This window comes from Serinus canaria, chromosome 8, assembly GCF_022539315.1.
Source record: "Serinus canaria isolate serCan28SL12 chromosome 8, serCan2020, whole genome shotgun sequence".
Classification (NCBI taxonomy): domain Eukaryota; kingdom Metazoa; phylum Chordata; class Aves; order Passeriformes; family Fringillidae; genus Serinus; species Serinus canaria.
Window position 1 is genome coordinate 2742101 of NC_066322.1, and position 13574 is coordinate 2755674.

The 13574-nt window shown below is 42.9% G+C and overlaps 1 protein-coding gene across 12 annotated transcripts in view; it reads right to left on the minus strand.

Annotated features, from left to right (window-relative positions):
* Positions 1–13574, minus strand: part of NFIA (nuclear factor I A) — a 248930-nt gene that overhangs the window by 86277 nt on the left and 149079 nt on the right. For all 12 annotated transcript variants that reach the window (XM_050977772.1, XM_030226250.2, XM_030226251.2 and 9 more), the window contains one exon: positions 3402–3476. In XM_050977772.1, coding sequence (XP_050833729.1) covers positions 3402–3476 — 75 coding nt within the window. The remainder of the gene's footprint in view (positions 1–3401; positions 3477–13574) is intronic.

Genomic DNA, 13574 nt, shown 5'->3' on the forward strand with positions numbered 1-13574 from the left:
AACACCCACATCAGACGGGCTGGAGAGGAGCCTTTGTTTTTTCAGATGCACATCTATGATCTCTTTTCTCTGTTTTACTAGGCTCTGCAAGACTCAGCAGCTGGGCAGCATTTCGAAAGAAAATCTGCATCTATAGGACTGAAGAAAGCAAGTTTCTGTTACCAGCACAGTCTAGACTTGTTCAATAGCTCACAGAAAGTGTGATGATCAGCACTGATAGGCAAGATAGATAACAGAAACAGCTGACCTTTCACTTGATTAATTCATTCCCCAAATTTGCATGACGGAGACAACTGCCTCTTACTTGAGACTCCTTGTCATGTGGACCTCTGGGAACTTCACTAAATAAACCCGGCACATAATTGCTACCCACAATATTTTGTAAGATTAATTTGGGATAACAGCTGCCTCAGGCCAGTTAAAACTGGGGGAAATCACTTATTTCTATCACTGCATTGCCAAAAGCAAGCACAGAAAGAAAAATAACAGGGGGTATGCACAAAGATGACCTTTTTGGAAAGAGGACTGGTCTCAAATCAGGACACAGGAACACGCAGACAACCCAGAGAGGGTTATACCAACTTTAAAAGACCTTGCTCACCAATTTAGGCAAATCTGCAGCAATTACCTTGTTGCTCTGTTATGTTAAATAATTCTTTGAATATGAGCATGTGAGTTTATGCTGAGTTTTCTGGGAATGTGCTGCTAGACTTGACACTAAACATATCCCACCGGGTAGCCAGGGCATGTCAGGCTGTGGGCTTCTCAGACCTCATAAAGTAAACAAGGTTAAGGCTGGTCAGTACATGTCTGGGGCATCTCCAAGGAAAATCCAGGGTGCTATCAAAAGCAGTGTAGCTAAATCAGTTGCTGGCACTCTTCCCTCTGAGTCAGTTCTGAAGTGATATCCCGATATGCTTTGGGGACACTATTTTTGGTAGAGGTGCTGGCTTGTAGACAGGATATAAAACTGAGGTCTTGACCTCCCAGGATTATTAAAGAGCCCATGAAAAACAGTGCAAACTCCTGTGTCTGGAACAGATAAAAGCTGAATCTTCGTATTTTTCCCACCATCACCTTCTTTTTTATTTCTAATAGAGTCCATGCTCTTCCTGCGTGCAGGTGCCCCATCCTTGAAGGTGGTGCACGTCAACTGCAAGCAGAGGGAACATCTCAGACACAGCTCATAATCTGCAAAACATGCTGAGTGCTAGGATTTCTGATACCCAGTGTTTCAGTTTAGTTACAATAAAATATCAGGGAAAATTAATAAGCTTGAAACACGATGCTCCCGAGGTCAGTGCCAAGCTCTGGGGGAGGCTGGGAAGGTTCCAGCCAGGAGTGGGGCACTTTCCTAGGAAAAGCGCACACATGGAGCAAGGCTGACAGAGTCCAGAGGCAGCTCTGCTGTGCAGGGCTCCTCCAGCCCAGATAAGGCTGTGGGGAAATGGGATGCCTTGCAGAGGGGGAGGGTGAACCCTTCAGGCTTCAAAAGCCTCACGCTGTCACACTGAAGTGAGGTGACACAGCACGGAGACACTCAAGTCCTGGTGACAACCTGGGCTTGTCCACCCTGGCTGCAGGTACCAGCCAGTCTCTGCTCCCTGCACAGCCAGCCAGATGCCAGAGTTTCTGCTTAAGCACTTCAGCAAGTGAACTGATTCGCAAATGTGCTGAGCTCTCAGCAGCTCCTCTTGACTTCTGAGTCCTCTTAACTTTGCCCTTCTCTCAAAATTCCCACCAGTTGTCAGGGAAGAAATGTTTTCTTCAGTGTTTTTTTCTCTGCCTCTCTCCAGAGTACAGAGCTCTCATGTATCTCCCACTTGCCATGTCTTCCTTGTACCATCCTAAAGCAAATTTCCTAGCTAGTGTCTTTCCAAAAGAGGAAATAAACCAGGTGTTTACTCAGCCAACATCTAACCCTATCTAATTGTTTCAATGCCATTGCTGAAGCCAGTTGAGTAAAAACAAACCTGCTGAAACCTTTTTCACAGCTTTCCTAGACATGCTACTCTTCAAAATAGAATAGTAACCAGGAAAACCCTCTGAGAAACTCTGTGCTCTCCCTCAAAACCATGGATTTTCTACCAGGTTTGTGCCAGTTAGATTCTAGACCCAGAATGACTTAAATTACATTTCCAGGGCCAGCACACAAATAAATATTTCTGCTATCTAAGAGGAGAACCATTTTTATCATTTAAAGAGACTGGTTGCACCCCAAGGTTTTAAAGGGGCACAGAGCTGAGGGTTTCACCTGGAGCAGTGGTGATGGGTGATAATGTGATACTATCTCCACACCAGCTGGAGAAAAGATCACAGAATGGTTTGGGTTGGAAGGGACCTTAAAGATCACCCAGTTCCACCCTGTCATGGGCAGGGACACCTTCCACAACACTTCCAGGTTGCTCCAACCTGGCCTTGGACACTTCCAGGGATGAGGCAGCCCCAGCTTCTCTGTGCCAGGTCCTCCTCACCCTCACAGGGAAGGATTTTTTAGATCCCTAAAAGAGTCCCTACAGGCCTGGCTTTGCAGCAGTGTCTCTGCCCACACTCCTTCCTTGGACTATCTGGATTATGTCATGGCAAAATACAATCAATGCCCCTTTGATCAATGGAGCAGGGTGGTGACAGGTGCTCTTAATTTGGTGTTGTTAGTGGGTATTGACAAGGCTGCAATGATCATCCTGCAGTGTGTCACTCATGCTGGGGGCATTAGCATTCTTTAAAGGTCACATCCCAAATCCTTCCTGAAGCCAGAATTCCATACAGCTCATGGAAAACGTGGGCCTGGGGAAGCCAGGATGTGTGAGATTTGCAGGGCTGAAGTTGGCACAGTTGTTGGCATTATTAATGACTTCAGCAACTTGCAGGTGTACAAACCCCAAATTCAGAGAATGCCCTGAGATGGAAGGAACCCACCCAGATCATCAAAGTCCAGCTCCTGGCCCTGCACTGGGACAGCCCCAACAACCACACACACGGACGTACACGTGGCATGGATGAACACAATGGGAAAAAACAGCATCAGAAAATTTCCAGGTTTATGTGCTCAGGTAATTTCCAGAAGTCTGGTTCCAATGCAGCCCTTGGATCCACCAAGGGATCCATGGGAGGCTGATTTCTCATGCATTTGTCTGCACCCTGCCCATTTTCAGCTGGGTACCAGACCAGCTTATCAACTTGCACATGCAAGTTTGCAGAATTGAATTATTTATCAACTCACTCTAAAAGAATTAAAAGAAGTGGCACATAAATGCTGTCCACTGGCAAGAGATGGGGAGAAGAAAGTCCTAATTTTCAAGATGCTGTTTCTGAATTGAGGAAGGGAACAATAAGAATCAAAGAAAAAAATTAACTTGGATTGCAGAAACCACATAAATCAGACACATCGTGATACTTACTTTGTGAGACTCTTACTAGCTCAGTCACACTGAAAACACCTGATGTGACAAAACTGTCCTGGAAGCCCAAATGTCCTACAAAACAAACAGAGAGAGAGAACTGCGATTAGCTTCAAGCATTTAATGACAGTATTCTCAAATACTTTACTTTCATTTAGACTTAAAATGTGACATCTAATTTCCCACTTAGCAGTAATTATTGTTTATGTAGGTGGGTAACCAGTCATACAGCTATGTAGGCTGCTTTGTGGTTTCTATCTAGAGGTTAGGAAAGCTAACATGACACATCAGCAGGGAGATTTTTACATGTTAAAGCATCTCAACAGGAAATCTGAAACAAAAGAGGACTATTTTAATAAACGGTTACCTTGGATGACCCCTAATGACTTCACAACTGAAATGAAAATACTGTACCTAGGAAACAGACAGGACAGCTAAGTTCCATAATCGTTTTAAACATTATTCTCTAAAGAAACATCTGATCAGGATTATCTACCCATTCATTCAAACCAAACAAGATTTAAAGACGTATTCTTCATTTTTCTAAGGTTACACTAGAGGGATCTTGGAAGAGCAGATGGTTGAAAAAAATTAAATTAAGTCCTTTTCAACTAAAAAAAAAATGCCAACACTTAAAACTAGGTTTCAAAAGGAAAAATAAATCTCAAGTTAAAAAGTATTAACTTGGTGGGCTGTCTGCAGGAACCAGGGCGGAGGCATCCACGCTCACCTCCCCTGTGCAAGGAATGCCTCTACACTCGGTATCAAAATGTGATGGCACTTTACATAACAGCATTTTCCTTCTTCTCTGCAAACATGCCTACCACCAAATGTTCATTTAATTTTCACGGGTATGCTCAGTGACAAAGGAGCAGCCCAGGCCGGGATCCGGCGGGACAGAGCCGGACTTCAATGACAGGGAGGGCTGCACTCCAGGCTGACCTCCTGCTTGGGAAATCAGGGTCACAGCAGAAATCGCAGGATAAAGGGATTATTAAAAGAACTGTAAAGTCCTGCTTGCCCACAGGATAAGTGGCATACCTTTTTAGGCTGTCCTACTTAGAGTCACCGATTCCGGCGCACGCACACATTTATTATTGAATGTTTTGCAGGGGCACCATCTGCTCCGCTGTTAATTGTTTGTCAGGCTCAGGACGATTTCCCTGCATTCCATGGATTCTCCTGCACCCCACGCTCCTGCTGGGAATACCTGGGCACCTTTCTCTAGTGGTCAGATCAACAGGACTAATGCCAGCTGCACGTTTGGTACTCCTGGCTTTTCTTTTTGGGGTTGTTTACACAAACCCAGAATATCCCACTGCCATTTCTACCTGGGGAATGGGATGCAAAAAAAATGCAGGTCTGGGAGAGGGTGGAATGTCAGGCTGTGTGTCAGAGAAAGGTTAGGGAGAGATCTGGAGGGAGGTGAGCCTTCCACCTCCAGCCAAGATCTGATGGAATTCTGCTCCTACACAGAAGAAGTTCCCTGTTTCTGTGAGGAGCCCACGGTGCCAGATGAACGCAGTCTCTAAGCTAACAGACTCCAGACAAGTTTCTGCATCAGGCATGTTTTTATACTCTAGCAATAATGATGAGTTTTCAAACTGTGTATATGTATATCTTTGGGCATCCTTGTGTATGTGTGTATACATATGTATTATGTACACAAACATATAAATATACACAAATCTGTCATGCTCCAGCTGTAGATAAATGTACTATAAAATATTGAAATTGATGCTGAAATTCAACACAAACAAATTCCTCAATCTGCAAACAAGGTTTTTATTTACATCAAGAGAATAAATTTTTCCCTACTTCAAATGAAAAAAAAGTGTTCTTACAAGCTTTTATTTTTCCTTATTTTCAATTTAGAAATAGCTCCCAGATAGCTGTAAGTGCTTTTGCCTGCTCTGCTTTGTATTTTCCCACAATAAAGGTGATGACTACCTCATTCTGGTTTTTTGAAACGCTCTCTGCCCATACACAACGTTTGTTCATCGCCGATTTCCCAAGTATTTTTAATCTGAAGATCTACTTTTCATATGCTGCAGCAGACCTGCCTATTGAATTAAATGATCTGTGAATTAAAAATAATTCTCTTAGGTCTTCACTGAAACCACTCATGTGCCTAAAATTAAGCATATGCTTAAGTGCCTTGCTGGATCGGGGCCAGGACGCTTACTACTCCGCAGAGCCCTTCGGAGGGAAGCCAGTCCATGCTATGCAACTTCTCACACTGTGCTCATCATGGCAGCATCTGAGCAACTTCCAGAAGTGCATCCAGCAATGCCACGAACATCTGCCACGTGCTGGTTTTTTCTGCAGCACACCACCCTGGCTCTGCTCTGGTGTCCACTCCCACCTGCATCTCCCGGGCAGGCTCGCGCCACATGGAGAGTGAAGGTGAAATTTAAATATGGAAGGGAAAAAAAAAAAAGCCCTGAATCACAGGCAATGTAGGATATTTGGCTGATTTTTTAAAGGGAAAGTGCAAAGCCCTTTGTAATTATCCAGTAAAAATGTGATTGTGGCAAGGCAAACCACGCTATTTAACCTGCCACACATAGGTGAAACTAGAAATGAAAGTGCCATTTTAAATACATTCTAACTCTCAGGGCATGAGAGAAGATGAACAAGTGATCTGGGGCATGCTGACTTCAGTATTTCTGTCTTGGGTACACTTCAAATGCCCACTCACTCCTGCAGGAACATTCCTTATTGGGAATACATGTAATAGTAATCATTAAACCACAGCATGCAATGACCATGGTAAGATTATCACCCTTCAATACCAAAAATAAACATTTCACAAATGAGAGGTGAATTTCACAACTCTCCAATTTGATATTTACTTAGGAACATTAGGAAATCAGGGACTTGCCTTGCCAATCATTAAGAATACCCTGATACCCACAAAAGCCTTGCCCTTGGCTTAGAGGTGGATCATGAATGCATTCTAGGGTATGGCTGGTCTGTAAATTTGCAGTTCAGGAGAACCCCATGGAATTTTTAAAGGTTTGCCTGGATGGCTCAGACAGCAAAATCCAGGCCTAAGACTCTCGTTTTGCTTGGATAACAGTGGGAGAAGAAAACGAGGGAAATAGTACTAAGAACTGAAATGTGTAAAAGAAGAATTACTGGGAAACAGCAGCACAGACAAAAGATGTGAAGCTGACATTATTAACAGGGGTCAAAATGCAAAAATGCATCAGTTTGGCTGATCCACTTAATTCTGAATGAGGAGAAAAATAGGTAAAGTCAAGCAATTACATATGCAGATGTTAGCATTAAGAAGCTCCTGCACTGAAAAGATGATTAAACATCCTGAAAGCTCCCAAGGTTTATTTTTCATAGGGCACTTGACTGAAACACTTGCACTGTGACAATTTTGCTCAGTCTGGTTATGTCTGCAGCTTTGGGCAGCAGTCACAGTGTGGTAGTAAAGGAGGTGCTCAGAATGAACCTCCCAGAGTTGATTCACTGCAGTTTTGGGTACAAATTAAGACACGTGGCTGGCCAGGGCAGGCCCTGACTCAGCAAAGCTGCTGGAGCACGTGCTCCACTTCCATCACATGCCTGGCTAAAGCACGTGCTCACTGCCCTGCCAAACAAAGATGGGCTGACAACCTCCAGGAGGAATTAAAATAAATGGTTCCATCATTCCTTCAGGCAAGGCTAGGGGACAGGTTGGGCTTTGCTCATCACCTAAGATCTCACTTCAGCCCACAAGGATGATCATCTTTCCCTGAAGGGGGGAAAACACCCAGGATAATAAGACCAAACTGAATAAAAAAGATCAGGGTAGTAACTATTAAATCATTGTGCACAACAGCACGAAGTTGTTGTACCAGGTACCACATGGAAAACATTTTTCCATAACTTGATGGCTGCTTGGGAGAAAATTCCCAATGCCATTTACATATTCTTCTTTTGGATCCCAGCAAAGAAGCCAGAGAAGAAAAGGCTTCAATTGCTGGAGCCTAATTCTGATCTCTCTCAAAGAAGTTTTAAACAAATCTTTCTATACCTATCAAATAGAGTTTCACCTCATTTTCTCCTAATTTACACTGGCAGAGGAGAAATCAGGATTAGGACTTGTTGTCTAGTGCTATTTGTTTTGAATTATTAAGCAAACATTCCTATTTCAATGAGTAAACGTGTACAAAGGCAGCTAACCTTCGTCCTAAAATGGAGTTTACAGGGAGAGTATTGTCTGCTTTCCCAATTAATGCAGTAAAAAGGAGTCTCAGACGTTGAGCTACCAATCAAGAGCTTGTGTTGTAGCTTGAGAAAATCATGAGTGATGCAATTACTTTTATGTAGAAAGTCTGAATATAGTCTATAGGTTAAAGTTCACCGGGTTATTGTTCCTTAATTGAATATCCGAAGATGTTTTCAAGGTGCTCAAGGTATTATTGTTATTTAATTAGCAGGCTTTCTTGTGTATTCCAACAGTATTATTTTTGCTATAAAATAGTTAGATTACACCATAAATATAGAAGGTATTTTCTAAACAGAGATGCAGCTGGTTTCCTGAAAGCCAAGCTTAAACAAAACTGGGAGAGAGTTACTCCTTTGAAGATGAAGAAGCCCAAATCCAGTTATTTTCCTTCCACTACAGTCTGAGTGACAGTGTATTAAGCTTCAGAGAACAGATTTTTGGGATACTTTGATTTCTTTTCAGTGTTTTGAAATTACACAAGTCCCCCAAACTAACACTGAACCCATTTATAAGGCTTTTTTCATGTTCAGCATCTCACTATACATAGCCATCTTAAAACCTTAAAATAGTAATAATCAATTAGGGTCTCAAGCCTATTATCTTACCCAAATGCCTGATTAAAAGCAAAGCCCTCTCTGCTCGAAGTGCAACTTGATTCCTTTTGGTTTTATCCTCTATCTAGATAATCCCATGTTTCACAAACAATGTGGAGCAATAATGTGGATGAGAAAATTAATGTCTGTATCACACAGCACACGCAGGCCTGGAGAGAGGGGATGTTATCAGAGGGAACCCAGCTCACCCCCAGGACTCCCAAAAGATTAGCTGTTCCATGGCTGAGGAGGATGGGGGTGAGGGAGTAACTCCTAATCTGCATTCTCCAGCAAAAAAGGGAAGGACTGAACATGCGTGCTCCAGTCAAGACCTTCATAACATTTACACCCTGCTTAATTGGAAGGTGAGTTTATCAAGGCTGGGCTGACCCAGCTGAGGCAGCCCAGCCACTGCTGAGGAATAGCTCAGCTCTATCTCACTCTGGAAATACAAAGCAAGATCCACGGGGCTAAGCTGTATATCTAAAAAAAACTAACTCTGAATCTAAAAAAAATGGAGATGGAAGAGACCATCTATGCCAGCCACAATATTCTGTCCAAGGGAATGTCTGTGCCATTCTGATGGCAGACAACACCAGGCTGGGATACAGTATGTAGGAACAATGAAATCTGCATTTACCAGCAAATACTGATCACCAGAACTGCCACGGTGGCCTTGTTTTAATTGCTTTGCACAAAATGCATTCCTCAAATTTGTAACTGATAAACCTTTAATGGTAAATCAGACCATGTTTTTAATTCGTGGGCATTTTATAGAAGAGTTCAGCAAGTCATTGTACATTAAAGGTGATGCAGGAACCTCTCTCTCCTTCCCTGACAAATGCTCCCACTCCTATTTCAGCTTGTTATTTCCAATATAATTTTAATGCCACAGCAACAGCTCTCACCTTGGACAAATTGCACATTTTCTTATGAAAATAACCGTGGGGCCACATGTCAGAGATGCTGTTATTTCCCCTGAGTCACTACCTGCCTTTGGCTGAGGTTTTAAGAAGCACCAGAACTTTCTTTGTGGCCCATTGCAGGATGGATTAGACCGTCCAGGGCATGTCGTGTCAGTACAATAGAGGAACACTTTTAAGACTTTAAAGTCATGTAATACAATTCTAGGCTGGATCTTTCTTGTTAAAAAAAGTAGAATGGGAGTGATTGAAAGAGAAAAGGGCCAATATTTGACAACAGAAATCAGCATAACCTCCTAACAGCGGCAGTCATGGATGACTGCCCTTTGACCCGGGGAGATTATGTGGGATTTCAATGACAACAGCTGGAAGTGAGCATGTGAGAATAGAGAACACAGATCTGAGGCCTCCTACAAAAGACTGCACAATCCCTGCCCAGATCTGAGTGTTGATTAGAAATTGTTTCCTGGTCCTGGCTTAATAGACTGTGATAATGAAAGTTTTGTTAACCCTTCACAATATGCAAAACCACTGGTAAATGATTTGCCTTTTTGGGTTTTAGCTAAAAAGTCTGTATCCAGCAGACAGTGAAATTGTCTGTCTAAAATTGCTCATTTTTGTGGGTGCCCAGAGCTCAAGTTCAGCTCCTTTTCCATATGGTTTGTGGCCATTGGGAATCAATGTCTGCTGGGGGTGGTTTGGAGGAAGGACTCTGACCCTTCCCTAAGGAACCCATCTGAGAAGAGATGCTCCAGAGGTGAATCAGAACACAAATACATGTGTAACCTCTCCCTGCGTGCTACCTTTCCTACTCGTGGCACTTTAGAATCTCTAATGAGAAAAATGCCTAATTATGCTTTTGATATTTGTCATATTGGGCTTCAGAGTCTGGGCTGCAAATTAATAAACGTGGGACCACAGCAAACCTGGCATCAGGTGTGTCACCAACAGCCTGATCCTGCCCGGATCCACTGCAGCCTCAGCTCTTAGGAGATTCCAACTCATTTTATATTTAAGTGCAGAGATAGTGGAATTAATGGAAACTTATTACCGTTAATGAAGCGATTACAGATTGCAATCAATCATGTCAGGTTTTGTCCAAGTGGTGGCACACGGAGAGCTCCTTTCTCATGAAGACAAAGGTCTTCTTGAAACATTGAAAGCATTTCAATTCACATTAAAGACCTTGTGTAATGGAAACCATTCCAAGATCTAAGATGTCTGCTGTGGGTTTTCATTTCTGATGACTCCTAACATCACTGGGTACTTTTCAGCACTCGTGTGTGTGAGAAATCAGTTAAATACTGTTTTTTGATATAATGATAAAAATTTAGAATCTCCCTGTCTACCATAAACCCAATTTGATAAAAAAACCTGCATTAATACTGATAAGGGCCTATAGCTTGAAAAACAACAGATGTCTTAAATTAGCATATTTCTGTTTCAGGTCCTCCATCCAAAAATGAAATATTAAAGAAAAGAAGAAAAAAATCATTATAAATGGTCATACTCATTTGGCAGCTTATAAAATAATATGCCTCCTCAAAAGCGTTTCAAAGTAAATGAGATGAAATCTACCTTGGGATAATAATTCTGGAATATTTATAGCATCCAACAATAAAAAGAGTAATAAAAAGAAAAGCCTGGCTCCCTGAAAATAATAATATGAAGGAGTTATTTATCTTCATATTTTCACATCAGCCCTGGTTACAAGAGCAATGACAGCTGATATCTCCAAGGTCTGTGGTGATATTGCCAGTGACTCAGTGTCCAAATGGAGCTTCCAGGGAAAGCTGGCAGCATGTGGTGCTGCAGGGTGCTCCCTGGGCACCCACCAACAGGCACCCACCCACCCCATGGGAAATTTGGGCACTGGAGGGGAAGACCCAGAAGGGAATATTGCCATCCCTGCCCATCTCCATCTCCAAGGCCTCCGTAAATTAACATCCTAATGATGAGCTCGGCACTGCACCAACCTCAGGACCCCCCAGACAGCGGGGAAACCTCCTAAAGAGAATAATGTAAGGATCATAGCTCTATCCCCTGGTCGTTTTTTGATGGTTTTGATTCGTTTTTTGACCTTATTTCTGGTGGAGCCTGAAAGTGTAGGTTTGTACAACTTGCTTGTCCGCGGCCGATCGCGCGCGCTCCATCGGCTGCCCCCGCTCCTCTCTCCATCCCCTGCCCTTGCTTCTCTCACTCCTCACCAAGCATCAGCTGGTATTTTGCCTCCTGACTCTGCCCACAGGTTTCTGGGATGCTGCTGGCAGGAGGAAGGAGCCGATGGCAGGGCTGTGTGCTGTGGCCGCGTTCCGGTCCGCACGCTGCCGGAGCGTGCCTTGGAACACGCCGAGTCTACTTGGGTTTACACTGCTCCAAATTAGAATTTAGCTACAGTATTAATGCCATAAATATTATTGTTCATGCTGTGTGAAGAACATCAGTGTGAAAATAAACGTAAGGATATTTAAAAACTGGTGTGGAATACTTAGGTATTCAGACTAATCACGGGCTGAAATAAGCACATTTGTTTCAAATCCTGTTTATAGCACTGCGGCCCCTCCCTCCTTTAAATCTTCCTCTTAACCATAGTGATGTTTATTGAATACCTGTCATTTCTCCAGCAGCATGTGCCAACAGCGGCTCACCAGTGCCAGGCTGCATGAAAACCCTTCTGTCTCCTATTCTCCAAGGGGCTCCCTTAGATCAACCAGTACCATACCCAATACACTGAAACCCATAAATTTGCAGATACTGTAGTCAAAATTCTTAACAGGAAAGTGCACCCATTTTGCCCAGTGTAGCATACTGAAATATCACATGGTGAGAAGCATTTCTCACCATGTGTAAACTGTCAATTTGATTTGAAATTAAAATTTTTGATTAACATGAGCATTTCTGAGCCTCCTGCTGGCAGCAGCCCTATTGCTGAAAAGTGACATGATTTGTGACACACATGCTGTACAGAAGCCCCATGCCAGCAATTGTTAAAACCATTTTCATTCTGCTTTAATACGGTATGACACTCAGGAAAATAATTTTAATATTTAGGAGAAAGAGGGTAAAGGCTTAAGGACCCAAGTCCTTTATGGGTGTAAAGCGGGATTAGAGCAGCACGGAAAATCGGCACGGAGGTCTCCCCATCTCACAAGTCATGTCTCTTTTCAGCAACAGGAACCATCTGCAGGAGGCTAAGAAAGGTCCATGCCGAAGCACAAAGCCTTCTTTTAAATCCAGTTGATATTTCAAACACAGCATGATGTACTTTCCACCTATGAATGCCGAGATGCTCGTGCACGGCAAAATGCTTGCGGCTCCAGTAATTAAACCCTCTCGGATGGGAGGTAGAATTTGCTGTTTTCCACAGCAGTCTGTTATTTTTCCATGTTTATCATTTCCCCGGAGATAGCAGTGGTCACCGGAGATAGTAACATTTATATGGTGAATTACTTACGAAAGGGGAAAGTTTTGTGACTATTGAGACTTTTAAGGCTGGGAATCTACCTCTTCATCAGGGTGGTGGGAAGATTTTTGCTAGTTTGAACAGCTACCAAGTGACACCAAGAAGCAGGACAGATTTCAAGGCTCTGATGTACACACAGCAGGAGACAAAAGTTCAGAGGGGATTTTTATAAACGTAAGCCTGTGTCACTGCTGCAAGCTGCTGACTCAACTGTGTCACCTGCGTGTTTCTCAGAGTGGATCATTTTTTTTCCAGTAACATCATGTTCTGAGGAAGTTTATCATGAAACAAGTATCACGAACAGTCATTCTGAGCAGCAGAACAGCTTTGATATGTGTCGACACGCAGCTGACTTTTCTTTGAGCTCCTAACACTGTTCATCACATTAAACACTCTGCTCTGCTGGACTCTCTGTTCCGAGTAAACACAGCGATTTCTAATTGCCATAACACAGCAAGTTAAAAAAAAAACCCATAGTATTTCAAAAGTAATTTTAGATGGTGAAATGAAATACCAGGATGATTCAGATGCCCTGGAAGTATTCAGGCCTGAACATAAAGCCATGGGCTCATTTACGCTGATAACAGAGCATGGGAACACAATCTGCATGGAAAACATGATCCTCAATAAAGCTGTGATACACAGTTACTAGAAGTATGCAGGTTCTTTCAAATAAGTCTTGAGTTTAAATAAGCATTGTGTGTAAACACCTCGCTTTAATTAGCATTTTGCCAAGAAATTACACAACTGCACTCAAGGATGCTGTAATCATTTCAGGATCTATAAAACCCTCCCTCAGCTGGTGGGAGATAAGTGGAGCATCCAAGGTTACCCTTCAGACACCCAGAGTTGGACCAAGGGAGTCTGAAGTCCTGTGGACACAGAATAGGGGGCTGTAAAAAGAGGTGTTGGGGGGGTTTAATGTGCACTTTATAGTTACAGGAATAATCCATGTACCCAGATAATATG